At 43.0% G+C, this 26,667-nt stretch overlaps 1 protein-coding gene across 1 annotated transcript; it reads right to left on the bottom strand.

The window, feature by feature from the left end:
- LOC129831859 (WD repeat and SOCS box-containing protein 1-like) lies at positions 1 to 26,667 on the bottom strand. Its single transcript, XM_055895373.1, has 9 exons — positions 26,243 to 26,667; positions 24,977 to 25,145; positions 17,856 to 18,124; positions 13,272 to 13,403; positions 12,360 to 12,460; positions 9,257 to 9,429; positions 9,043 to 9,156; positions 8,076 to 8,183; positions 1 to 2,602 (listed from the first exon to the last, which is right to left on the bottom strand). Exons 1-9 carry the CDS (start codon positions 26,280 to 26,282, stop codon positions 2,440 to 2,442), a joined length of 1,269 nt encoding a protein of 422 aa, XP_055751348.1. The 5' UTR covers positions 26,283 to 26,667; the 3' UTR covers positions 1 to 2,439.

The following is a 26,667-nucleotide window of genomic DNA, read 5'->3' as shown; positions in this document are numbered from 1 at the left end:
TTATTTTTGGTTTTCAAAAAAAGGCTTTATCCAAAATATAAATGCAAATAAACAATACATGCATGAAGCAGACCTGAAAGAAAAAAAAATATTTAATTTCAATTTAATATATTCAACATTTTACATTAGACTTGTCAAATAGTGAGAGAACCCGTTTTGGGGAAGCTATTCTGTAATGATATTGGTAAACTTACTTCACACTGAAAGAAGTTAAGCTAACCCTGCAAAAAAATATATAGTTTACCTAACTAAAGTTACTTTGAAAAAGTAGTTCACTACATCCAATGTCAGACTATAAATTGCATACAGTATGTTAAACAAAATGTGTAATTTAGCCTAAACACAAAAACTAATGTTCCAATTGAGAATTAGGCAGGTTTGATGCCCAAACATTTACAAAATTATTGTTTACTTCACCCATAGTTTTAGTTGGCTACACCACTACATGGCAATAACCTGTATTAACTACAGAAAAAAAACGACCGAGATTTAATTAAGTTACCACCAAGCTAATGCAAAATATAGTTAAATTACTAGTTGAACTACATGTAGTTTACTACTCCCCAACACTGGTGAGAACCCATCGCTTGGATTCATTCACTGGCTCTAGATCTAATCAGCAAAGGCTTTACTAAAAACACACCAACCCAACCGATTACTGAAGACAACAGCCTTATGGCTTTACTAACAGGATAAATCAAATTCACAGATGCACAATAGTTAAAGTTTTAGCCATGAGAGAGAAAAGTCACTGACTGACAAGAACAGGCTATAAACCGAGAGAGAGAGACCTTTGGCATCAGCATGACAGACAGAAAACGTATTTCCAAGATTGATTAACAGCAGGCCTGTATCCACTACCTAGGTCAACATAAGACAAAATACAAAACGTAGACCATTAATACTATTCCATTAGGCTCTTCTCAACATTCTGTGTCTGAAAATAATTAATTTCCCCCCCAATTAAATATTTACTATCAAATGTCTGCATATAACAGTAACCCTTCAAAGGATTGCCAGTCATGTATGACACAATCAATAAAGAGCCCATGCTACAGATGGCAACTGTAAAGAATTATTCTCAGAAGATGTTGTATAGCTCTCCCCTATAGGTTATTTCTTACACTTAGAAACACCACTTTAGAGTTGTGCAGCATAGCACAGGATAGAAAAGGGCTTTCAGACCGTCATTAATACGGATGACAACCGCCTTTTAGGCTTTTTCTGTGTTATTGAATAAGTCCTAGGGCACACTATAATCCACACTTTCACAGTCTCCGTCTCACCGACTCTGAAGGAGCACAGATTACACCCTGATCTCTACAATAAGAGATCGTCTCATTCATTCATTTACAGGTCTTCACATTAAAACAAACGAAAACTATGTACAGAGGGGAAAAAACTGTTTTCAACATTCTATTATTCAAAAAGAAAACAGCAGTAAAAAACATACTACGCCCTCTGATACATTCATATACTGGTATATTAATAGGTATTTATAATATATTGTGTATATACACACACACAGACTTGCACACAATAATTGTCTATACAGATATTTTTTTTTTTTTTACAGGTAAAATATATACATATTATGAGAAGCAAAACAGGCCAGGCCATGGGTCGCTATTATTTTGGAGAGTGAGATGTGAGACAGTGAAGGATACAGGCCGTCTTTTCCCTCCTGGACATGAGTGAGACTGGAAGTGTGGAAAGAAAAGCCCATTGATGAGCTGGGGCAGCGAGTGAGTGAGGGTTAAGACCTGGGAGATCTAGTGTAGCAGAAAACATTGGGAGGGCACTACACTAAATCTTATCAGCAGTCATTCACTTACCCCAGTGATGTTAAACACCGGATCCAGCCGCGAGCGCATTCAAGCCAACCCGCAGATGGTTTGATTTTCATTATAAATAAATAAAAAAGGTATTTAGGGAAAGGGAAAACGATCTCAATTGATATTGAAATGACCAAAATCATATGGAAACTGTAGAAAGAATAATGGACCTCTACTTTTATAGTCTCCTCGATTTGTCCAGCTTTCTATCAGGAATTCGAAATCTAAGCTAGACAGTTAGGGAGCATCGAAAATCTAAACGCGGCCAATTATCTACGGAGAACAAGTCTCTACCGCAGGAAGAATGTAGAACTATCCAGAGGTGACTGATATGGTAAGGCCATCTTAAGCAGAGAGACAGGCCACTGAAATAACTTAACCATTCAAGCACACTCCCTGAGGGAGACCGTGGCTTGCACAAACAAAAGTAAACCAACAAAAATAAATACATAGAAAAAGAAGCTGCCTTGCCACAGAATAGCATGGTGGTGTTAGTCTGTAAATCAAGTTTTCCTCTTTTGTTGTCTTTATCCTGGGTGTTTTTTCTAGGAAGGTAATATTCATTGGTTTCCAGCGTGCGGTGTTGGGCGGTGAGGGTGAAGGGCTAGAGATCTTGGTAAGACAGGTAGGAGCGTATGCTGGGCGGGATGGGCAGCGTCTGCACCTGCTGGGTGGACATGACCCGTCGTAGTGCCATGCGACACAGGTGCTGCAGGCTGGCAATGCTCTTTGGGCACGCCCAAAAATGCACGCTGCCGTCTCGAGACCTGAGAGAGAAACGGGGCGAGAGAAAGTTATTTCCATGTCAATCTATCCCTCACAACAGCACTGAAAGGTAGGTACTAGGTAGGTACTAGGCTTCCGACAGCATGCAAATAAAAAGCTGGAAAACCAGTTTCTGGCAGTACATAAAGTCTTGATTGATCACCTGTCACGTGACTATAGAATAGGGTGTGTGCAATTCAAACAGGATTAATCCCCCGAGCACCTAAATGGACTGTATGGGTGTGTGGAGAGGTGTAGTTAGGTGTGTAGGAGTGTGTGTGCGCGCGCAGAGGTGTAGGTACAGTTGAAGTCGGAAGTTTACATACACCTTAGCCAAATATATTTAAACTCAGTTTTTCACAATTCCTGACATTTAAAATCAGAGTAATAATGCCCCGTCTTAGGTCAGTTAGGATCACCACTATATCTTAAGAATGTGAAATGTCATAATAATAGTAGAGAGAATGATTTATTTCAAATTGTATTTCTTTCATCACATTCCCAGTGGGTTATAAGTTAACATGCACTCAACTAGTATTTGGTAGCATTGCCTTTAAATTGTTTAACTTGGTCAAACATTTCGGGTAGCCTTCCACAAGCTTCCCACAATAAGTTGGGTGAATTCTGTCCCATTCCTCCTGACAAAGCTGGTGTAATTGAGTCAGGTTTGTGGGCCTCCTTGCTCGCACACGCTTTTTCAGTTCCGCCCACACATTTTCTGTAGGATTAAGGTCAGGGCTTTGTGATGGCCACTCCAATACCTTGACTTTGTTGTCCTTAAGCCATTTTGCCACAACTTTGGAAGTATGCTTGGGGTCATTGTCCATTTCGAAGACCCATTTGCGACCAAGCTTTAACCTCCTGACTGATGTCTTGAGATGTTGCTTCAATATATCTACCTAATTTTCCTACCTCATGATGCCATCTATTTTGTGAAGTGCACCAGTCCCTCCTGCAGCAAAGCACCCCCACAACATGACACTGCCACCCCCATGCTTCACGGTTGGGATGGTGTTATTCGGCTTGCATGCCTCCCCCTTTTTCCTCAAAACATAAATGGTCATTATGGCAAACAGTTCTATTTTTATTTCATCAGACCAGAGGACATTTCTCCAAAAAGTACAATCTGTGTCCCCATGTGCAGTTGCAAACTGTAGTCTGGCTTTTTTTATGCCAGTTTGGAGCAGTGGCTTCTTTCTCGCTGAGTGGCCTTTCAGGTTATGTCGATATAGGACTCGTTTTACTGTGGATATAGATACTTTTGTACCGGTTTCCTCCAGCATCTTCACAAGGTCCTTTGCTGTTGTTCTGGGATTGATTTGCACTTTTCGCACCAAAGTACATTCATCTCTTGGAGACAGAATGCGTCTCCTTCCTGAGTGGTATGACGGCTGCGTGGTCCCATGGTGTTTATACTTGAGTACTATTGTTTGTACAGATGAACGTGGTATCTTCAGGCATTTGGAAATTTCTCCCAAGGATGAACCAGACTTGTGGAGGTCTACAATTTTTTTTCTGAGGTCTTGGCTGATTTCTTTGGATTTTCCCATGATGTCAAGCAACGAGGCACTAAGTTTGAAGGAAGGCCTTGAAATCCATCCACAGTTACACCTCCAATTGACTCAAATTATGTAAATTAGCCTATCAGAAGCTTCTAAAGCCATGACAATTTTCTGGAATTTTCCAAGCTGTTTAAGGACACAGTCAACTTAGTGTATGTAAACTTCTGACCCACTGGAATTGTGATACAGTAAATTATAAGTGAAATAATCTGTCTGTAAACAATTGTTGGAAAAATGACTTGTGTCATGCACAAAGTAGATGTCCTAACCGACTTGCCAAAACTATAGTTTGTTAACAAGAAATTTGTGGAGTGGTTGAAAAACAAGTTAATGACTCCAACCTAAGTGTATGTAAACTTCCGACTTCAACAGTAGGTGTGTAGTGTGTGGGGAGAGGTGTCGGTAGGTGTGTAGGAGTGTGTGTGTGTGTGTGTGTGTGTGTGTGTGTGTGTGTGTGTGTGTGTGTGGAGAGGTGTCGGTAGGTGTGTGTGTGTGTAGGGGCGTGTGTGTGGAGAGGTGTAGGAAGGTGTGTAGGAGTGTGTGTGTAGAGAGGTGTAGTTAGGTGTGTGTGTGGTGAGGTGTTGGTAGGTGTGTAGGAGAATGTGTGTGTGAGTGTGTGTGGAGAGTTGTCGGTAGGTGTGTAGGAGTGTGTGTGTGTGGAGAGGTGTAGGAAGGTGTGTAGGTAGGAGTGTGTGGAGAGGTGTAGGGAGGTGTGTAGGTAGGAGTGTGTGGAGAGGTGTAGGTAGATGTGTAGGTAGGAGTGTGTGGAGAGGTGTAGGTAGATGTGTAGGATAGAGGTCGACCGATTAATCGGAATGGCCGATTTCAAGTTATAAGAATCGGTAATCGGTATTTTTGGACACCGATTTGCTGAATAAAACGCCCAAAAATGCACGCTGTTGTCTCGAGACCTGAGAGAGAAACGGGGCGAGAGAAAGTTATTTCCATGTCAATCTATCCCTCACAACAGCACTGAAAGGTAGGTACTAGGTAGCCATGGTCTACTTAACAGAACTGGTTGAAGCATCGTTGTAAGATACACCCAGGCTCCTGGTTAACCATTAACATATAGGAGCCGCTGCGCTTCCGACAGCATGCAAATAAAAAGCTGGAAAACCAGCTTCTAGCAGTACATAAAGTCTTGATTGATCACCTGCCAATTGCCTATAGACTAGGGTGTGTGCAATTCAAACAGGTGTGTGTAGAGAGGTGTAGGTAGGAGTGTGTGTGTGTGTGTGTGTGGAGAAGTGTAGGAGTGTGTGTGTGTGTGGAGAAGTGTAGGAGTGTGTGTGTGTGTGGAGAGGTGTCGGTAGGTGTGTAGGAGTGTGTGTGTGGGGAGAGGTGTAGGTAGGTGTGTTGGAGTGTGTGTGTGGGGAGAGGTGTAGGTAGGTGTGTGTGGAGAGGTGCCGGTAAGGTGTGTAGGAGTGTGTGTGTGGAGAGGTGTAGGTAGGTGTGTGTGGAGAGGTGCCGGTAAGGTGTGTAGGAGTGTGTGTGTGGAGAGGTGTAGGTAGGTGTGTGTGGAGAGGTGCCGGTAAGGTGTGTAGGAGTGTGTGTGTGGAGAGGTGTAGGTAGGTGTGTGTGGAGAGGTGCCGGTAAGGTGTGTAGGAGTGTGTGTGTGGAGAGGTGTCGGTAGGTGTGTAGGAGTGTGTGTGTGTGGAGAGGTGTAGGAGTGTGTGTGTGTGGAGAGGTGTAGGTAGGTGTGTAGGAGTGTGTGTGTGTGGAGAGGTGTAGGGAGGTGTGTAGGAGTGTGTGTGTGGAGAGGTGTAGGGAGGTGTGTAGGAGTGTGTGTGTGGAGAGGTGTAGGGAGGTGTGTAGGAGTGTGTGTGTGTGTGGAGAGGTGTAGGTAGGTGTGTGTGGAGAGGTGTAGGGAGATGTGTAGGAGTGTGTGTGTGTGGAGAGGTGTAGGTAGGTGTGTGTGGAGAGGTGTAGGGAGGTGTGTAGGAGTGTGTTTGTGTGTGGAGAGGTGTAGGGAGGTGTGTAGGAGTGTGTGTGCAGAGCTGTAGGTAGATGTGTAGGATAGAGGTCGACCGATTAATCGGAATGGCCGGTTTCAAGTTATAACAATCGGTAATCGGTATTTTTGGACACCGATTTGCCGAAAAAAATTTATTAGGCAAGTCAATTAAGAACACATTCTTATTATCAATGACGGCCTAGGAACGGTGGGTTAACTGCCTTGTTCAGGGGCAGAACGACAGATTTTTACCTTATCAGCTCTGAGATTCGTTTTTGCAATCCTCCGGTTACTAGTCCAACGCTCTAACCACCTGCCTCATATTGACCTCCACGAGGAGCCTGCGTGGCAGGCTGACTACCTGTTACGCGAGGGCAGCAAGAAGCCAAGGTAAGTTGCTAGCTAGCATTAAACTTATCTTATGAAAAACAATCAATCTTAACATAATCACTAGTTAACTACACATGGTTGATGATATTACTAGTTTATCTAGCGTGTCCTGCGTTGCATATAATCGATGCGGTGCCTGTTCATTTCTCATCGAATCACAGCCTACTTTGCCAAACGGGTGATGATTTAACAAGGGCATTTGCGAAAAAAGCACTGTTGTTGCACCAATGTACCTAACCATAAACATCAATGCTTTTCTTTAAAATCAATACACAAGTATATATTTTTTAAACCTGCATATTTAGTTAATATTGCCTGCTAACACGAATTTCTTATAATTAGGGAAATTGTGTCACTTCTCTTGCGTTCCGTGCAAGCAGTCAGGGTATATGCAGCAGTTTGGGCCACCTGGCTCATTGCGAACTGTGTGAAGTCCATTTATTCCTAACAAAGGCCGTAATTAATTTGCCAGAATTGTACATAATTATGACATAACATTGAAGGTTGTACAATGTAACAGCAATATTTATACTTAGGGATGCCATCCGTTAGATAAAATACGGAACGGTTCCGAGATTAGGCTGGTGTAACCGATGTGAAATGGCTAGCTAGTTAGCGGGGTGCGCGCTAATAGCGTTTCAAACATCACTCGCTCTGAGACTTGGAGTAGTTGTTCCCCTTGCTCTGCAAGGGCCGCGGCTTTTGAGGAGCGATGGGTAACGCTGCTTCGAGGGTGGCTGTTGTCGATGTGTTCCTGGTTCGAGCCCAGGTAGCGGCGAGGAGAGGGATGGAAACTATACTGTTACACTGGCAATACTAAAGTGCCTATAAGAACATCCAATAGTCAAAGGTATATGAAATACAAATTGTGTAGAAAGAAATAGTCCTATAATTCCTATAATAACTACAACCTAAAACTTCTTACCTGGGAATATTGAAGACTCATGTTAAAAGGAACCACAAGCTTTCATATGTTCTCATGTTCTGAGCAAGGAACTTAAACAATAGCTTTTTTACATGGCACATATTGCACTTTTACTTTCTTCTCCAACACTGTGTTTCTGCATTATTTAAACCAAATTTAACATGTTTCATTATTTATTGAGGCTAAATAGATTTTATTGATGTATTATATTAAGTTAAAATAAGTGTTCATTCAGTATTGTTGTAATTGTCATTATTACAAACAAAAAAAATATTAAAAATAAAGAATCAGCCGATTAATCGGTACCGGCTTTTTTTTGGCCCTCCAATAATCGGTATCGGCGTTGAAAAATCATAATCGGTCGACCTCTAGTGTAGGAGTGTGTGTGTGTGTGTGGAGAGGTGTAGGTAGGTGTGTAGGAGTGTGTGTGTGTGTGTGGAGAGGTGTAGTTACGTGTGTGTGGGGAGAGGTGTAGGTAGGTGTGTAGGAGTGTGTGTGTGTGGAGAGGTGTAGTTAGGTGTGTGTGTGTGTGGGGAGAGGTGTAGGTAGGTGTGTAGGAGTGTGTGTGTGTGGGGAGAGGTGTAGTTAGGTGTGTGTGTGTGGAGTGGTGTAGGTAGGTGTGTCGGAGTGTGTGTGCGCCTCACCCAGCTGCTAAGACACTCCCGTCAGTAGAGAAGGCACAGCAGAGACCATTAATGAGGGGAGCGATGGCCTTGGGAGACTTCTCATCAATGGTCCAGAAACGCACCACTCTGGGGAGAGAGGGATGGACAGAATGAGTTAGTGGGTGTGTAGAAGAGAGAAGGACAAAATAAAGAGGGAGAGGTAGACCGCAAAAAGGGCGCTGGTCAGACACAGATCACATGGGAACTGCATTAGAGCCAAAACAAGCTGGCTGAAAGACTGTAGGATTCATATTGTTCCGCTTCATAAAAAAAAAAAAAAAAGGGTTTATTTTCACTATTAAATAAAATGTAACTGTTCAAATTCAAAATGTTTTATCCTCATCCTCAGAAAAACTAATCTTGGCAGATGTGGCTGAGACAAGAAATTGTCCCCGCCATTTTGTGAGACTTGTTCCTCCTCTCCCTCTAGCACTGCCTTCGCACTGGTAAACACTTAGCAGCCTAACCAAGGAAGCGAAGGGCTAAGGAGAGAAGGAAGCAAGGCGTCAGCGGTTGATTAATGGCCGTCATGTGACCCATTCCCAAAGGGGGCCCTGCCTGGCTGCAACAGCTCTGTTCTCACTCAGACCCCATTAAGACTTGTGACTCCCTCCCTCCCTCCCTCCCTCCCTCCCTCCCTCCCTCTGCTTCACAGCGCTCTGCTACTGCAGCAAACTAACACTTTTTCATCAGCTGAGAGGGCACGCAGTTTACCATGTACACTGTGAAGTGTGACAGCGCAAGTGAGCTTGGTGAAGCAGCTATGGCCAACACAAACTTACAAATCTACACCAGCCATGCTCTCCACGTGTGGTAGAAGAGAACGCCTTCGAGAGAAGATCAAGTGGACATTAGCCATAAGAATCTCAAACATTTTTAAAGCTGAGCTTTTCCTTATTGGACCCTTCTGATGCACCAGACACAGGTATCAGCCTTTGTTCCTTACCTGTCGTCAGTGATGCTGGCGATGTGACGCCCGTCGTGACAGAATGCTACGGAACGTACCCAGCGATCGTTGGCCCCTCCTGCAAAGATGGGCGAGGGGGGAGGGAAGAGGTGCCTGAAGGAGAGAAAAACACAGAGATAAGAAAACTTCAACAAGGTCTTAACAACATCATTGTGTCATTGCTTTGCCCTAGTTCCTGGTGTCTGTGACTTACGCTAGCTCCAGCAGCACAGTGCCCACATGGGGGTCCCAGATGATGACGCGGGTGTCGTAGGAGGCGGTGGCGAGCAAGGCGCCATCAGGAGAGAACTCACAGGACACCACGTCATTATGGTGACCCTCAAGCTTCCGGATCAGGGAATATTTATCCATATCCCAAAGGAACACCTACAGAAGAAAGAGGTCCACGGAATAACGCCATGCAGGGACAAGCATTTTAAACTACTTAAAACACTTAACCTAAAAACTACTGACATAAAATGTCAAAACAGATGCAATGTAAATTACAAGTAGTTAAATTAAGCAACAAAAAAACAAGAAATAAACAGAAAAATCTTTGTATGCTCAGTGTCATTTTATGGCTTATGTGTTGAACTACAGACCAAACAATGCACAAAATAAATCACATGCTACTCAAGCAGCAATTCTGTGTTATGTAACAAAATGCATGTCACTGCACATCTGGTTTCTTAACATAGCTGCTAAAATAGTGCTCCATATAAATTCTTGACGTAGGCTAGCATTTAAACATATATCTACTTACAACGTTCTCAATACAAACATTTTTAAGTCTACAGAAAAAGAAGAAAATAAAACAAGTAGTAACTTAAGGTAACATAATGTTACTCCACTGGTTTCCCCTTTCAGAGTTCTAGTTCACTGTGATTACAAAAGGCTCGCACCTCCGGCGGAAGCCTACGAAGAGACATACTGCAAGAGAAAAAAAACATTTGATGGCCAAAAGGTTGACGCCTTTGGACACACATTTGCAACATGTGCACACTGTTTTCAACAGCCAGCCATAAAGCCTTGAACGTTCCTTTGCTCCAGAGCAATGTAATGCATGCGCAAGAGGAACATGCCTTGTTGTTTGTTAAAACTTTAAACTGACCAGAACAGAGCAAATCTAATTAAAACCCAATTCTCGAGAGGCTTTAACAGTGATGTTGTACTTCCTTGTAACTTTTACAACCAAGAGAAGATTGTATAGGCCTATTGAAAACATCACAAGGAGTTCTGCAAACATTGCACTTGAGCAAAAGTGCAACATTCCAGCTAAAGTAGATAAATGCCATTCCACAATCAAGTCAATGGTTTCTGGGGGCTACTTCAGGTCAAAATGTTCTCCTACTCCCTCCTCTAGCGTTAGTGTGAAATGAAAGGAATCCAACGCATGAGGCTACTGCCTGCATTTTAGGCAAGCTACACCACTCCACATTTTATAAGACAGCCAGCTGCCAGTGACTGGAAAATCTGCTCCAAAATAACAAAACAGTTACAGTTGCCTCCTTTGTTTTCTGTGGCTTTTTTAATGAGGCTCAGTTCTCTATAAAAATTCTGTTCAAGCAATTTAGAGTTCAGTTTGAATGTATTAGCAGTTTTGTTTTTTGTACTATGACGAGTATGTGTTTTGATTTTCAGTCATTCTGTATGAGAGACTGTTCTTCCTCTCCCACTATGGTCACAGAAAATCATTGACCGTTACGTTTGTTTTCTCGATATGTTTTAACAAAAAAATATGCAAATGCTAATCAAAGTGGGACATTTCCGTGAGGAAAATACTGCCCTTTGGCCAATTATGAGGCAACAGGGAATTCACTAACTTACATCATGTTTTTTTCAACTCCAACATTGTCCATGTTCATTTTGGTAGAGTGTTTGGGACAAAGGCAGACATTTATTGGGATGATGGCAGTCTGCGGAGCCACAAAGAGTCCTTTCAATTCTCATTTACGCCAACAATGACCTGACCCCTGCACACTAACTCCATTACAAAAGGGGCTGAGCAGGGCGGCCACAACAGAGATGGGCGTGCTGACTGGCCCTTAAACATGGGCCCCGGGAGAGAAGTCAGGAGGATGAGGGAGAACTAAGGATATCAAACTAAAGTAACTGATGTTAACAGCCTCATTATGGAGACATAAATAATCATAAATGTAATTCATACAAGTTAGAGACTGTGGGAGGGCGAGACTGACATTGAACTGACAAAAACTACTAACCTAACAAAATGTCAGTTAAGGTGTGCTATAATAGTTATGGTTTCTAATTAAGTACATTTGGGAGTGGGGGTCAAGGTGAGATGGGGAAGGACAGTAGGAGGTGAAGGAGAGGGGTAAGGGACCATGTGGGTGGGAAGTATTTACTTTACTGCCGTTTTAAAATCACTGTTTTATAACTGATATAAAAGGAGGAACTGCGACAGCGGAGGTAGACAAACATGGAGACAGCAGCACCTACGTACGGGAGACCTTGCGGTCAGGTAGGTGCAAGGCTGCCCCCTGGGCAGGGGCACAGTGCGTCCCAGCCCGGCAGTAGTAGTGGCACTGGTGCCACCAGCCAGCCGTCTGCACCGGCTGCTTTATGTCAGCGCGGCGCTCCCTCCCTTCAAAAACACTCACACACCTGCCACCTGTGACAGGGAAAGCAAGACACTTATGGACACACACAGCCTAACAACAATCTAGCTGCACCCTGCACAAGAAGGGTGGAACTGGCTACAGTAACTAACTACTAGCATGTTAATGAGATTCTTGCAAAGTGTGCCTCTGTGACTGAAGTCATTGGGGTCCAATCCCGCACTGGCTGGGCAGCCATTTTGAGCACTACGCCACTTAGCTAACCATCTAATTTTCTCCTTGCATACTATTTACTAAATACCAGGTAGATTTTATCAAAAAGGGAAACCCAAAAATATTTAGAACATTTCTTTGAATGATTTGTCTACATTGAGGTTCAAAGGTCATTAAATAAAGCATAACAATCTGCATCCCACATTCTAAAGCATCAAATGAACAGTTTAGATTGTGAGCTGGATTGTAGATGGAGGATAAATCCCGAACCTATTACAAAGAAGTGTGTGATCATTTGTTTAGTCTACATGCATATTACAATACCAAAGCTACTTCAAACCAAGCCAAACCGAACTACAGGCAGGGCTGTTGAACTAGTCATGACACCAAGCATAACGGTCAAGATTCAGTTGAGGGGAAGGTGGGAGTGTTTCATTGGTAGGTCATTGAGCATAACTAGACAAGCAATAGCACACAGAAGCAGTTCATCTCAAAAAGGAGAGAAAGGGGAGCAGGTGTACGTACCGATTTACTGGCTCCGACAGAGCAGAGGACTGAGGAGTCTGGTGAGAATGCGCTGCAATAGACCCAGTTCTGATGACCCCGCAACACTTTAACCATGTTGCCTACAACACAGCATCACAGGTTGTTATGACATGTACATGTGACGGAGAATTGCACAAACTATTTGCTTTTTAAGAAATTATTGTGATGAAGTAACAGTACCAATGTCTGCTGATTATGTTTCCAAGGTTTATAGGATTGTCTGCAAGATTTCAATAGGGATAACTGGGCTATTTTAATTACTGGGCTTAGATGGTAAAATGTAGGTTTTTCCAATTAGGCTCTGGAGTCTAGGCTCGTGGGGTTTCATTTTTCAAGTTACAAAAACTGTAGGAAATCCTACTGCTTGTGTATGTTGATTGTGTCATTTGAAAACACGAATTCACAGATAAAATAGATGTGTTAGTGGTGATCTGACTTATTAATGACTGTACCCAGGACTGCTCTGGTCAATAGAGGAGAAACTAGGTCAGACCATGCCATGGCTATGCCTTCCTCTAGGCTTTTGTTCAGGAGACCTTGGATTTGGGTCCAATTTTAACATTCTCTGCTCATGTGAGCTTAGAACGCATGCAGGGGGTGAGGGGCCTTTCAAGGTGGAACCGTCAGCAGCAGTAGCTCATTGCACTGGAACAAAGGCAACTTATCACATGCTCCCTACTTCTTCAGCTTTGTGTGTGGATGTGTATAAGGCCAACACACAAAAACAACATCTGCATGCATCATAATAATCTTGACCTCAACAGATCAGTGTGGCTTGCTGGCACAGCTGTACAAATCTCTAACAAAAACAATAACTATGTTAACAAGCATGGAAAATGATTTCAGGTCCAAGATAATAAAGAGGTGTTCCTCAGGGCTCAGTGTTCTTACCGTCATCTTTCAGGTCCCAGACCCTCAGGGTTTTGTCTCTGGATGCCGAGACTAGCATGAGGCTGCCATCAGGGGCGAAAGTGAGGTCTCGCACTATATCTGTATGGTCCATGAGATTCAGCAACAGCTTTCCTGTAAAGGCAAACAACCACCGAGTTAATAATAAAGCTAATGAGATACACAGCACAGACGAGTTACTGTAGGTCAACTCCACCACCTCTAATTACACAGCCTTGGGGAATTTGTCATGATTTGTGGATTAAAATGCCACAGAGCTGCAATTTGCTTTATTCCCCCTGTGGGGTGTAGAATAGTGTGGGTTCCACACCCATGTGAAAAGTAACCAGAGCGCTGTCAGTTTGTACAGAGGCACATAAAAAGAGAGTGAGATGGAGTATAGAAAATAAACATTTAAGAGGGGAAAGAGGGCGGTCACAAATGAATTCTTCATGTAACAACTAGTCCCACTGACTGTGCTCTTTTCTTTACATGATGAGTTGGAGCCCAGGAGAGCTCTATTTTAAAGGCTGGTCCTGGTGTTGACAGTCAGAGTGACACAGAATACCCTCTGGGTAGACTGACACACAATAGTTGAAAGCAGAGTAATCCTGAGTTAAATCCTTCAATTAGTTACTTCCTGATACTCAGTCCAAACACTGGTTCCATTGAGGGGAGGATGGGACTCAATTACAGTAGCTATTCTCAAATAGTCTGCTAACAGTTGACAACTCTAAATTGGGGAATAATAATCGATTATAATAGTTATTACAATAACACCCTAATTGCGCCTGAAGCCAAATCCTAACAAAAGTAATGCCACCGGCAATATTCAGCCATGAAATAAAGAAAGCAAGTTTACATACACTAAGTTGACTGTGTCCTTAAACAGCTTGGAAAATTCCAGAAAATTGTCATGGCTTTAGAAGCTTCTGATATTCTAATTTACATAATTTGAGTCAATTGGAGGTGTACCTGTAGATGTATTTCAAGGCCTTCCTTCAAACTCGGTGCCTCTTTGCTTGCCATCATGGGGAAATCAAAAGAAATCAGCCAAGACCTCAGAAAAACAATTGTAGGCCTCCACAAGTCTGGTTCATCCTTGGGAGCAATTTCCAAATGCCAGAAGATACCACGTTCATCTGTACAAACAATAGTACGCAAGTATAAACACCATGGGACCACGCAGCCGTCATACCGCTCATGAAGGAGACACATTCTGTCTCCTAGAGAAGAACGTACTTTGGTGCGAATAGTGCAAATCAATCCCAGAACAACAGCAAAGGACATGTGAAGATCCTGGAGGAAACAGGTACAAAAGTATCTATATAACCTGAAAGGCCACTCAGCTATGAAGAAACCGCTGCTCCAAAACCACCATAAAAAAAGCCAGACAACAGTTTGCAACTGCACATGGGGACAAAGATCGCACTTTTTGGAGAAATGTCCTCTGGTCTGACGAAACAAAAATAGAATTGTTTGGTCATAATGACCATCGTTATGTTTGGAGGAAAAAGGGGGATGCATGCAAGCCGAAGAACGCCATCCCAACCGTAAAGCACAGGGGTGGGCAGCATCATGTTGTGGGGGTGCTTTGCTGCAGGAGGGACTGGTGCACTTCACAAAATAGATGGCATCATGAGGTAGGAAAATTAGGTAGATATATTGAAGCAACATCTCAAGACATCAGTCAGGAGGTTAAAGCTTGGTCGCAAATGGGTCTTCGAAATGGACAATGACCCCAAGCATACTTCCAAAGTTGTGGCAAAATGGCTTAAGGACAACAAAGTCAAGGTATTGGAGTGGCCATCACAAAGCCCTGACCTCAATCCTATAGAAAATTTGTGGGCAGAACTGAAAAAGTGTGTGCGAGCAAGGAGGCCTACAAACCTGACTCAATTACACCAGCTTTGACAGGGGGAATAGGCCAAAATTCACCCAACTTATTGTGGGAAGCTTGTGGAAGGCTACCTGAAACGTTTGACCCAAGTTAAACAATTTAAAAGGTAATGCCACCAAATACTAATTGAGTGTATGTAAACATCTGACCCACTGGGAATGTGATGAAAGAAATTAAAGCTGAAATAAATAATTCTCTCTACTATTATTCTGACATTTCACATTCTTAAAATAAAGTGGTGATTCTAACTGACCTAAGACAGGGAATTTTTACTCTGATTAAATGTCAGGAATTGTGAAAAACTGAGTTTAAATGCATTTGGCTAAGGTGTATGTAAACTTCCGAGTTCAACTGTAGGTGTGTGAGAGAAAGTGTGAGAGAAAACCAATGAGTCTAGGAAAGAGGGGGGCCTAGCGGGTTTGTGACATCAGCACTGTGTTGGCAGCAGGGAGAGAGGGGCCGTGGGCAAACATCATCATTCAGGTGTGTCAGTAAAAAACATGGGAGCAGGAGTGGAGGCGCAAGCAGACAGCCAGCTGGGCTAAAATGAACGTCAACACATTATATCACCCACTGACTGTCTCCAACACAGACTGATGGGTAGGATTTCTAAACTTTAAATATTGTTAAACATCAAACATCAGTTACACTAGAGGCATGAGGAGTGCCATAGTCTAGTTTATACACCAGAAGTTAATGGGTATCTGTAGGAGGAATGTATATGGTGGGGTCAGGGAAGGTTGGATAGGAGCCAGGGGGCTTTGGGAGGTGCCGAGTAGAGGAATCACATGATTGCAGTCACTGATAATGGTGGAGAGCTGTGGAGTAGTGAGGAAGGGGGTAGAGGTCAGGTCAGCTTAAGGGAGAAGGAACAGTTTGTGGCCCGTATCACTTAACTTCCTGCCTAGTAATAAATATGTAATGTTTAGAGAGGAGGAGACTACACCCAAATTGGGGTATATAAACTCAGCAAAAAAATGTATGTCCTCTCAAACTTAACGTGTAAATATTTGTATGAACATAAGATTCAACAACTGAGACATTACCTGAACAAGTTCCACAGACATGTGTCAAACAGAAATAGAATAATGCGTCCCTGAACAAAGGAGGGGGAGGGGGGGGGGGGGGGGCAAAATCTAAAATAACAGTCAGTATCTGGTGTGGCCACCAGTTGCATTTAGTACTGCAGTGCATCTCCTCCTCATGGACTGCAACAGATTTGTGCAACAGCTGTGAGATGTTACCCCACTCTTCCACCAAAGCACCTGCAAGTTCCCGGACATTTCTGGGGGGAATGTCCCTAGCCCTCACCCTCCGATCCAACAGGTCCCAGATGTGCTCAATGGGATTGAGATCTGGGCTCTTCGCTAGCCATGGCACAACACTGACATTGCTGTCTTGCAGGAAATCATGCACAGAATGTTGCATTGTCACGTTGTTGCCGGTGATGTCTGGTGAAGACCTGCCTACAACAGGCCTACAAGCCCTCAGTCCAGCCTCAGTCCTCCATCAGTCTGAGCACTGATGGAGGGATTGTGCATTCCTGGTGTAACTCGGGCAGTTGTTGCCATCCTGTACCTGTCCCGCAGGTGTGATGTTAAGATGTACCGATCCTGTGCAGGTGTTGTTACATGTGGTCTGCCACTGTGAGGATGATCAGCTGTCCATCCTGTCTCCCTGTAGCGCTGTCTTAGGAGTCTAACAGTACGGACATTGCAATTTATTGCCCTGGCCACATCTGCAGTCCTCATGCCTCCTTGCAGCATGCCTAAGGCACGTTCACACAGATGAGCAGGGACCCTGGACATCTTTCTTTTGGTGTTTTTCAGAGTCAGTAGAAAGGCCTCTTTCGTGTCCTAAGTTATCACAACTGTGACCTTAATTGCCTACCATCTGTAAGCTGTTAGTGTCTTAACAACCGTTCCACAGCACTAAGAATCATCAAAATAAATATCATGGCATGCGGCACCCATTGATTTTGTTATGATTGAGTCACTCAGATAGCATAAGAACACGTCATAAACCATTGCAAAATGTAGAGAATTGCAGGAAAGTAGCTTTAAAAAACTTTAATGTTCTCTCTCTGCACCATGACACATTGTGTATAATTGCAGGAAATTCCCTTTAAAAACGGGGAAAAAAATATATGCGGCCAAGAAGAGGACCTCTAAATACTAAGCCCAATTTTGATCCAGAAAAACCCCGGAGTTCCAAGTTACCACGTACATTTGTAGAATTGAATATACATATATATATTTTTTAAATCGTGTAATGTCCTTTTAAAAGTCACCAGAAGCGACCTTCTCATAATCATGGAAAAAAATATATATCACAGGTGTGCCTGACCCCACCCAGCAAAAAGGAACCTGCCTGACCCCCCCCAAAAGCTAGATTTGGTGTAAACAGCCCCACCCAATTTCTGCCGTGCTGCTTTCAACTATAAGATCTGTGAGAGAGTGAAAAAAGGTAGAAGGGCGAAGTGGATTTTCTGGAATGAAAACACAGCCCAGGATGTGTGTGGAGAAAGTTGATCCAAGAAACCCCCCTACGAGGCTTCAACTTCCTCCCTGCTGAGAAGAGGCATGCTGATTCAATAACTTGCATTGGTACATGGAACTAGGAATAATGCACTGTGAAAACAGAGCCGCCCAGCTGGTTGTGATGTTCATGTTTAATCAGGTGCTCACCAGTATAGACGTCCCAGACCTTGACACGTCCATTGTTGAGGCCCGTGGCAAGCAGCAGCTGGTCCTGACCGAACTTGAAACGGTGCCACTCGATGTTGATGCAGCGACTCTGCTTCTCTGGCACAGACGAGCCAAAGGCCAGACCCCACACAATGTCACCGCAGTCGATGGTATGCTCCCTGGGCTCACCCACTGGCACCACTGTTCCCCCCTCGCTGTTCTGCCGCGACAAACGCTGAGGGCCCGCTCCGTTGGAGCCTTCCCCAACACTGGAGAGTGGGATAGAAAGAGAGGAAGGAGAGGGGTCATGTGGAAAGACAGGGAGGGAGTGAGATGGAGAGAGGGCAGAAAACGAGAAGGGACAGAAATGGATACCAGGGAAATGAGGGTAATGGAGTGAAAGGAGAGGGAGAAACGTGAGTTACATGTAGTCCTACAGTGCGATGATCACATAACCTTTTAATGTAACGCATCTGAATTCAATAGATCCAGGTGCCAAACAGCTAAAAGAATTATGCACATAAAGGAGGAGAGCACTGAGTGATACATGCAGTCTAAAGTGGTGAGAGAGGGTTGGCTAACTTGGTCCATGAGTTTCATATTGTTAAGAAAGATATTGTGATGATTATTCCCTATTGGAATTTGGCCTCCAGGTAACCTCTAAGGACAGAAATCATCATAAACAGGTCTTAGTAACTGATATCTGGGCCCATGAGCCACAAAATCAGCCATGGGTGTCCTTTTAAAATGTATAGTCTATTGAACCTCTAGGTCTCAGCCTTGATTCAACGTTTTGACCAAGGGCAGGGAAGGATGAGACAACAAACACAAGGAGTATTTAGGTCTACACTCCCTGCTGGAAGGAGAAAGATTTGCTCCGAACCTCTTAAGAGCAGCCTTTCTCAAACCTCTGTCTGTGGAGGAGTGCTTGCCGGTCCGCGGCAAATTTGTCTTGAATATGTTTGGGGCTTTCTTTGGTCTGCGGCATATTTGAATCGAATAAATACTTGCCATAGGCCTGCTTGGGCAATGCGCTCAACTACGCATGCTGCAGTCTAGGTTGCAGTAAAAAATTGTGTTACCATGACGAAGTATAGTTACACCGAAGCATCGTTTTTTTACAAAAAAGAGATGACCGACCAACCCCCCCAAAAATGTGCACAATCATTTCAGACAACACTTTACTGAGGGCATCGTACTCTCTCAAAACATTTCCAAGTGCCAGGCTCCTTTCGCTATAGTTGAAAAGCTGGTGATGCCATCAGACGTGGATGCTTGCCGAGAAGTTTTAGGCCCAACTGCTGCTACAACGGTCAGTGAAATCCCACTTCACAATAACACTGTCACACCTAGAATCCACAATATGGCAGATGCTATTGAATCACAGGTTTTAGACAGAGCCTGTGCATCAAATTGGTTTGCAATCCAATTAGATGACTGACATTTCAAATGCCCGCTTCTTGTGTGTGTGTGTATGCTACATTTATGAAGAATGTATTTGTTTTCAAGAGATGCCTCAGAATACAGCTGCAGGTGAAATATTCTGTGTTCTGAACAAGTAGGCCTACATAACGGGACATGGATTACGATGGGACATTATATCGGACTCTGTACCAACGGGACTACTGCTCAAATGTGGCAAGAATAAAAAGAATGCGGGACACTGGTTTTAATGAGATGTGCCTTTCAACATTCTGGCTGTTCAGCAGCAGAGAATACCCACAACTCAGCGAGATGGCAGTGAAGACATTCATCCCCTTTCATTCTACATACTTATGTGAGAAAGGCTTCTCCTCTCTTGCTGCAACAAAATCTAAATATTGCAGCAGACTAGCTGTTAAAAACCCCTCAGTGTCCCTCTCCTCCTTCTCTCTGAGGTTTGACCTGTTGATGTCCAAGAGGCAGGCACACCAGTCTCAATGATTGAGTGAGTCAAATATCTTGTAATATTCTATTTATTTAACATTGTATATATTGATAGATTGTTATTTGTTTATAAAGATTCAGTTGCTATTAGTGATGCACCGATGTGACATTTTTGCCCGATATTGATATCTTCCTTGCCAAAAAAACCTGATACCGATATTTTTTTGGGTGGCTTTAAGCATTCTAGTACAGTTAACACACACACACTGACACGTCGGTCTAAGGCACTGCATCGCAGTGCAAGAGGCCCCACTACAGTCCCTGGTTCGAATCCAGGCTGTATCACATCCGGTCGTGATTGGGAGTCCCATAGGGCAGTGCACAATTGGCCCAGCATTGTCCGGGTTTGGCCGGGGTAGGCCGTCATTGGAAATAAGAACTTGTTCGTAACTGACTTGCCTAGTTAAATAAAGGTTACACACACACCACACTGACCAAAAAGTTATTTTGTTGGCATTTACATATGTCCCCATTTACCAGTAAAACATAATCAAAACCTATTTCTTTCACTTACTTGCTGTGCTGTTTCGTTGTTCATTTGTTCCATTCTCAACCAGGATTTCATCATACATGTCAAGCAGTGAAGTTTCAGCTGTCTGTCCGTGGCCTCTTCCTCGGAGCGCACTGTCACTGTGTCCGTTTCCGTCTTGTCCAGCTGTATCTGTACATTTCATTTAAACCTTGTTTCTTGTCTACATCACAGTAGCAGTCCTTGTACATGACATCGAGCATGGTGGCTACACAGTAAAGAGAGAATGCCACCGAATCGCTTGTTCAAAGCCCGTGTGGGCCGTTTTGTTGCTGGGGCAAACTGTTGTCAATGGCAACTGTTTCATACGCCAATGTGGGCCAGTAAAAACATCCAACTCGTCAGGAAAAGGGGCCACTCCATAGAAAATAGTCAGCACTAATGCCGCACGCTAGCTAACTGGTTAGCTTAGCATTGACGAAGTCAGAATGGGCATGCACACTCCACTTATGTGACAGAATCGGTGGCGTTAGAAAATATATAAATGCAACATGTAAAGTGTTGGTCCCATGTTTCATGAGCTGAAAAAAAATATGCCAGAAATTTTCCATTCGCACATAAAGCTTCTCAGATTTTGTGCACATTTGCTTACATCCTTGTCAGTTGTGTTGAGCAGGCGTTTCAATGCCATGACTGAGGGTATCACGTCTACTGCAGGCGCAGTTGGTGAGCTTATTTCGAGTCAGTTGTTCGAATGGAGCTAGCTAGTGTGTTCATGTTTCAAACATGTTCTCAAATGCCAGCAGCGGTATGACAACCAGCATATTCCTGAGCATGCAATACAACTTTCTTCAGTACGAAATCCTCGATGACCCACTCTTCTGTCAGACTTGGCATGCTCATAGGGCTGATATCGCTGATCCAAATGTCAGTCGTGAAGCTAATAGCAGTGACGGTATTACTGTGCAACTCCGGGACGGCAACATCTGAAAAATAGCACACTTGGTAGTGTGTACCCGGGTGCTCGACCAGTCGGCAAAAGCCAACATCACCCACGACAAAACGGTTGATTGTCAAGGGCAATGAATTCTATTTTCTTGCCGTTAATGGATTTTGCCTTTGAGTTGTCTCGCTGAAATTTCCTTACTCCTTCAAATGACTGCTGGACTTGTTGACTGCTCGATCCACACAGCAGACATTGTGGGCTAGGTTAGGAATGCTGTGTTGCACGTGTAGCGCAACATTGTACGTGGCATCATTACATCATGTACCTACGTTATATAGGTATGCACGGTAGCTTTGACATAGGTTTTGCACATCAGCGTTAAACTACCGTAATTGCTGGACTATTAAGCGCACCTGAATATAAGCCGCACCCACTGAATTTTTTTATTTTTTTTTATTTTGTACATAAATAAGCCGCACGTGTCTATAAGCCGCAGGTGCCTACCGGTACATTGAAACAAATGAACTTTACACAGCCTTTAAACGAAACACGGCTTGTAACAAAAATAAATAGGCTTTAACGAAACACGGCTTGTAACAAAAATAAATAGGCTTTAACGAAACAGGCTTGTAACATTTTTTTTTTTTAAATAGCAGTAAACAATAGCCTACCAAGAAAGTCCTTAGTCACTATCTTCCTCCTGTGCACTGAAACCACTGAAGTCATCTCCTTTGGTGTCGGAGTTGAATAGCCTCAGAATTGCTTCATCCGATGTTGGATCGTTTTCATTGCGCTCTCCTCACTTTCATCCGGAGGCAAACTCATCCAAGCCTCATTTTCTAGTTCGGGCCATCTGCTTTTCTTTCCTCTGAAAACTTTTGTCTTTTTGCACTAAGTCAGTTTCTCATGCTGCTGTTTCCAACGTCTTATCATCGACTCATTAAGGCTCCCATGCAGCAGCACTATTTCCTTTTCCAACAGCCAGATCGATCGCCTTCAAATTGAAAGCTGCATCATATGCATTTCTCCGTGTATTTGCCATGATGAGGGTGACAAAATGACTACCGTAATCAGAATGATGGAAAGTTTGAGCGCGCTCGATTTACGTCACATTATGTGACGGTGCTCAGTTTTTTGGCGGCATGAATTTGTGAAAGCGGGAAAAATCCATAAATTAGCCGCGTCATTGTATAAAGCGCAAGGTTCATAGCGTGGGAAAAAAGTAGCGGCTTATAGTCCGGAAATTACGGTAGACATCGGGCCAATACCGATGTTGCCATTTTTAGCTAATATCGGCCAATTCCGATATGTTCACCGATATATATCATGCATCCCTAGTTGCTATATTGTTTTTATTGACAACAGGTAATGTGATTGTGTATAATGACTAAATTATATTATTTTGTCATTTATAGACAGACAGCCCCTGAAGAGGGCACAGACAGAGCGACACTGCCCATGAGTACAACACAGACAGACAAACCATGAAGGAAGCCAATTAAATACATAATTCATTAATTTAGTGTAAAGTAAAAAATAAATGAATGTTCATAAAAAGGAATATGATTTATATATTTAAAAAAAAGTAACGTCCCCAGAGAAAAAAGCCCATGCCTTGCTGGTCCCTGGCACAAAAAAGTTTGAGAAAGGCTGTCTTAGAGGAACGCATCTATCTTCCCATATTAATATCTCTGTCTTTGTATGTCTATTAAACATTTAAATATTGAAATTGTTCCCTTATATTTTGCATCTAGTATAGCTCTACACCTTGACCGGTTTTACATTTTTAACAATCTCTCTCCACTAGACAGGACTTGCCTAAATCATTCTGGCCTAGCTAACCACAACTACACCCAATAGGTAATACCAAACATGTCTACTATACAATAAGCTCTTTTTGCTCAGACAAGTTGGAAAGGTTCTGGGGAGGTCACATGGCTTTTTTGTGTGGAAAAAGAGCCAGCTCTGCAGAAAGGCAACTGATAATACATGCCACGTGTCCGTGGCAGCTTGCTCCACAGCACACTGTTTCCTCCTCACAGGGAAGGATAGCACAAGTAATGAACTACTAGAATATTCTAGAACAAGACCAAGAACTCAACTAGAACTGTAAACAACAATTTGGAATGTCAGAATCTAGAATTAATTTTCAGTTCTGTGGTGTTATAGAATGTTGTGGATATTAGAAAATCAGATTGGATGCACCTAGGCCTTAGTCTGACTGACACCTAACTCGAAGTCCTCCTGACTTTAGAGTGGATAGGCTCTTTTGATGTCAGCACGATGCCTCGATAATGAAGGGTGGCTGTGTTATTTTATTTTTATGATTATGGTAGTTATCTTGTGTCTCTCACTCAAACACCCACATGGTGAGCCACACACAGCCCCTGAGCACCGCCCCCTTCCAATACAACTGTTGGACTTTCAAACCCAAACATTGTGAAGTCTCAACCCCCCATGAAAAAAAACCTGTCAGAAAACCAATCAAAGCTCAGCAAGATTGAAGCACAAATAGTGCATTTACAACAGCATCCTGTCCAGACCAGGGTCGGAGCTCCCTCTGACCACGTGAGCCGTGTCAGCCAGGCTACCCTGGCCTGTTACTCCACTTAAAAAGGAAGTAGGCTGTAGCCCTGAAATAATGTAAAAGTGCATTTATAGCCCTCAGCCTTCCTTTAATATTGATTTGACGTGTCAATGTTTACAGAAAGGTTTACAGCCTGACACCAAGTAGTTGACTTCATGGCAGTAAACCTTACATTATTTTACAACATAAGGATACAATAATAAAACCCTAAGCTGCTGTGTGTTGCTTTCTCTTGCCAAAGACAAGACCGTTTCTGTAAAAGTTTGACTGTACTTTACAGAAGCTTTTCTAACGTTCTAAAATTATAGGCTAAGATAACAAGGCCCTTGAGTAGATATCCACTCCTGAATAACAAGAAGCAGTGTCTCCTTTCCTCTAACTTGGTTTACCAAGAACTCCTCATTAATGAAAGTCCACTCTACATTATCAACCATCAGCTGCTGCTTTAAAAATAGCAGAATCTAGTACAGAACACCATCAAGATATTCAAGCAAAACAAAATAGCATATTGTAAGAAACATTAGGAGAAAGGAATGAAGCAACAATAAATACAGTACCAGTCAAAAGCTTGGACAAATGTACTCATTGAATTATTTTTATTTATTTTACTGTGGGGGATTTTTATTTATTTATATACAGTGCCAGTGGGGGGCTCCAGCCTACTTCCTTTTTAAGTCGAGTAACAGGCCAGGGTAGCCTGGCTGACGCAGCTCACGTGGTCAGACAGGGAGCGCCGCCACTGGTCTGGACAGGAGGCTGTTGTAAATGCACTATTTGTGCTTAATTCTTGTTGAAGCCTTTGGAAGTGTGCCATGCGACCTGTTAAAGTAAGAGTGGAGGAGCGCTGAAAGGGCCTTAAAACACCAGACAATGAAACAGGCACGGCAGCCGCCAAATGAATACCCAGTGGGCACCAGCAACACACCAGCACACGCCACATTCACTGTCTCTCTTCCTCCCCTGCTCTCTACTGCCAAATACGACTCCACACCAGTCAGTGCATTCATTGCACAGACAAATTAGTTAGGCTATTCAGACATTTTAAACTGTTGAATTTCAAAACTCAAAAGGAATAGTTGCTTCTGTAGGCCTCCCTCAAAATGTACAGTCCTTTGAAGTAGGGCCTAACCTGTTACTTTCTGATCACAATTGTACTGACCAAGAATGTGGTTAGGCCTAGTACAGGTACTTACAAATTCTTCAGGCATTTTGACCAGGGAACAAGCGTCACAATGCGATGCCCTTGAGACCAAGCGAAGTAGGAACCATCAGGTGCAAAGGCTACAGTCCAGGTCTCTCGCCCGGACTTCTGGTCAAAGGGAGCAACAGGCACTAAGAGTTCACCAATGAACTTAGCCTTACCTGAAAACAGAAACAAGAGGTCAGTCAGGGATCAATAGCACAAATACCATGATGATATGGTGCTTGTGAGCAACTTCTGAATGACAGTGTAGAAAAGATGCTTCAGGGCCAACTGACCTTAGCCTGGTGGAACCAGCCTGATCACTGCTTTCGTCATTCTATTTCACCAGCCTGGTCGCTGCATTCATCAATCTATTTCGAAAGGCGAACACAGATCAGGCTGGTTCCACCACCCTAAACTGACCTCTGGTGTAGTTGGACATGAATGTTCAATGTCAGAATTGATGCTCAAAAGTAATTGAGAGATTCTGAGAGTCAATACTATTTTGTTACTTGACATGCCATTACAAATGTAAATCAATGATAATGAAGTTGGCTATAATACACAACATATTATTAGCCAAAATAAAATTCTTTTAACTGGGTACCATAAAGATATGGTTGACCAAGTAGCTAAAGGAGACATCATATATCACTTTGATTTATTACGCAGAGTTGCAACTAAACACACTATTGTATTTATTTATTATTAGCCCAAATTATTTTAACTAGGTAACATAAACATTCGGTTGGAATATAAATGAGACATCATATATCACTTTAATTATTACGCAATAGAGGTGTTGAAACAAAACACCCATTTTATACAATAGCTAGCTGATAAATCAGTGCGCTTCCCCGACTAATGAGGAATGAGTCAAACTTCAGAAACGTAATTACCGCCGTCGCCTCCACCACGGAATGAGATGGGAAACAAGTGTGCCGACTGCTCGCGCGATGTGTGGGTAGAGTTTCTACCATATTGTCTTTGGTGTGGGGCCACCGAGTATAAACCGCGGGTGCATGGTGAATATGTGACAGGCGGTTACTGTAGTGTGTGAGTCTCTAGTCTAGTAAATAGGTTGTAGGCTATGGAAGAAACGACTTGACCTACAATAGAAAATAAAGACTACATATGACGTCACCGATAGATGAAAGGTGTAACATAGTAAGTAGCTAGCTAGGTTAATGCATCTTAGATAGCGAAATAAACATTGACGTTTGCAACCCCTCCACCCCAAACACAGAGCAAGATAGTGAAAAGGATCTCAACTTACCTATTTCATTTTCGTTTACAGAATTAGGGAAGCTTGCCATCTAAATAGAAACCGGATCCGTAGTGAGAAGCCTATTGGTTTAATAACAAAAATTCTGGAAAATAAACAATGTAGCTAGCTTTATAATTAGCCAGAAAGCTGGATTCTATTCCGACGTCTGGAATGCTGTGCACGTCGCGCACGTAGCCTGCTGCAAATTTTAATATCGCGTGAGCCCTAAAAAAACAAAAACAATTATTTTAGTAATTATCTTCCTTAAAATCCGTGTGCAAACTAGGTTTTGTTCAATTCAACTGGATGGCTAAAATCTGCGTTTATTGAAATGACTGTTACAGCACACTGTTGAAGAAAGCTGACTACGTTGAAATACAATGGCTGAAGAGTAGACTTGATGGCATCTTTTATTTCACTGGGGAGGTCTATCT

This window comes from Salvelinus fontinalis, chromosome 33 (genome assembly GCF_029448725.1).
Source record: "Salvelinus fontinalis isolate EN_2023a chromosome 33, ASM2944872v1, whole genome shotgun sequence".
In the NCBI taxonomy this organism is placed as follows: Eukaryota; Metazoa; Chordata; class Actinopteri; order Salmoniformes; family Salmonidae; genus Salvelinus; species Salvelinus fontinalis.
The sequence above is the reverse complement of the archived record's forward strand: the minus strand, read 5'-3'. Positions and strand labels throughout refer to the sequence as shown.

What these genes read in the sequence shown, in the direction of transcription:
- LOC129831859 (XM_055895373.1), bottom strand. Translation starts at nt 26,282, where the DNA reads ATGGCAAGCTTCCCTAATTCTGTAAACGAAAATGAAATAG. An exon ending in TGTAAACGAAAATGAAATAG is followed by an intron (nt 25,146 to 26,242) that starts GTAAGTTGAGAT and finishes TTCTGTTTTCAG; the next exon opens with GTAAGGCTAAGTTCATTGGT. An exon ending in GGGAGTGTCTTAGCAGCTGG is followed by an intron (nt 2,603 to 8,075) that starts GTGAGGCGCACA and finishes TTTCTCTCTCAG; the next exon opens with GTCTCGAGACGGCAGCGTGC.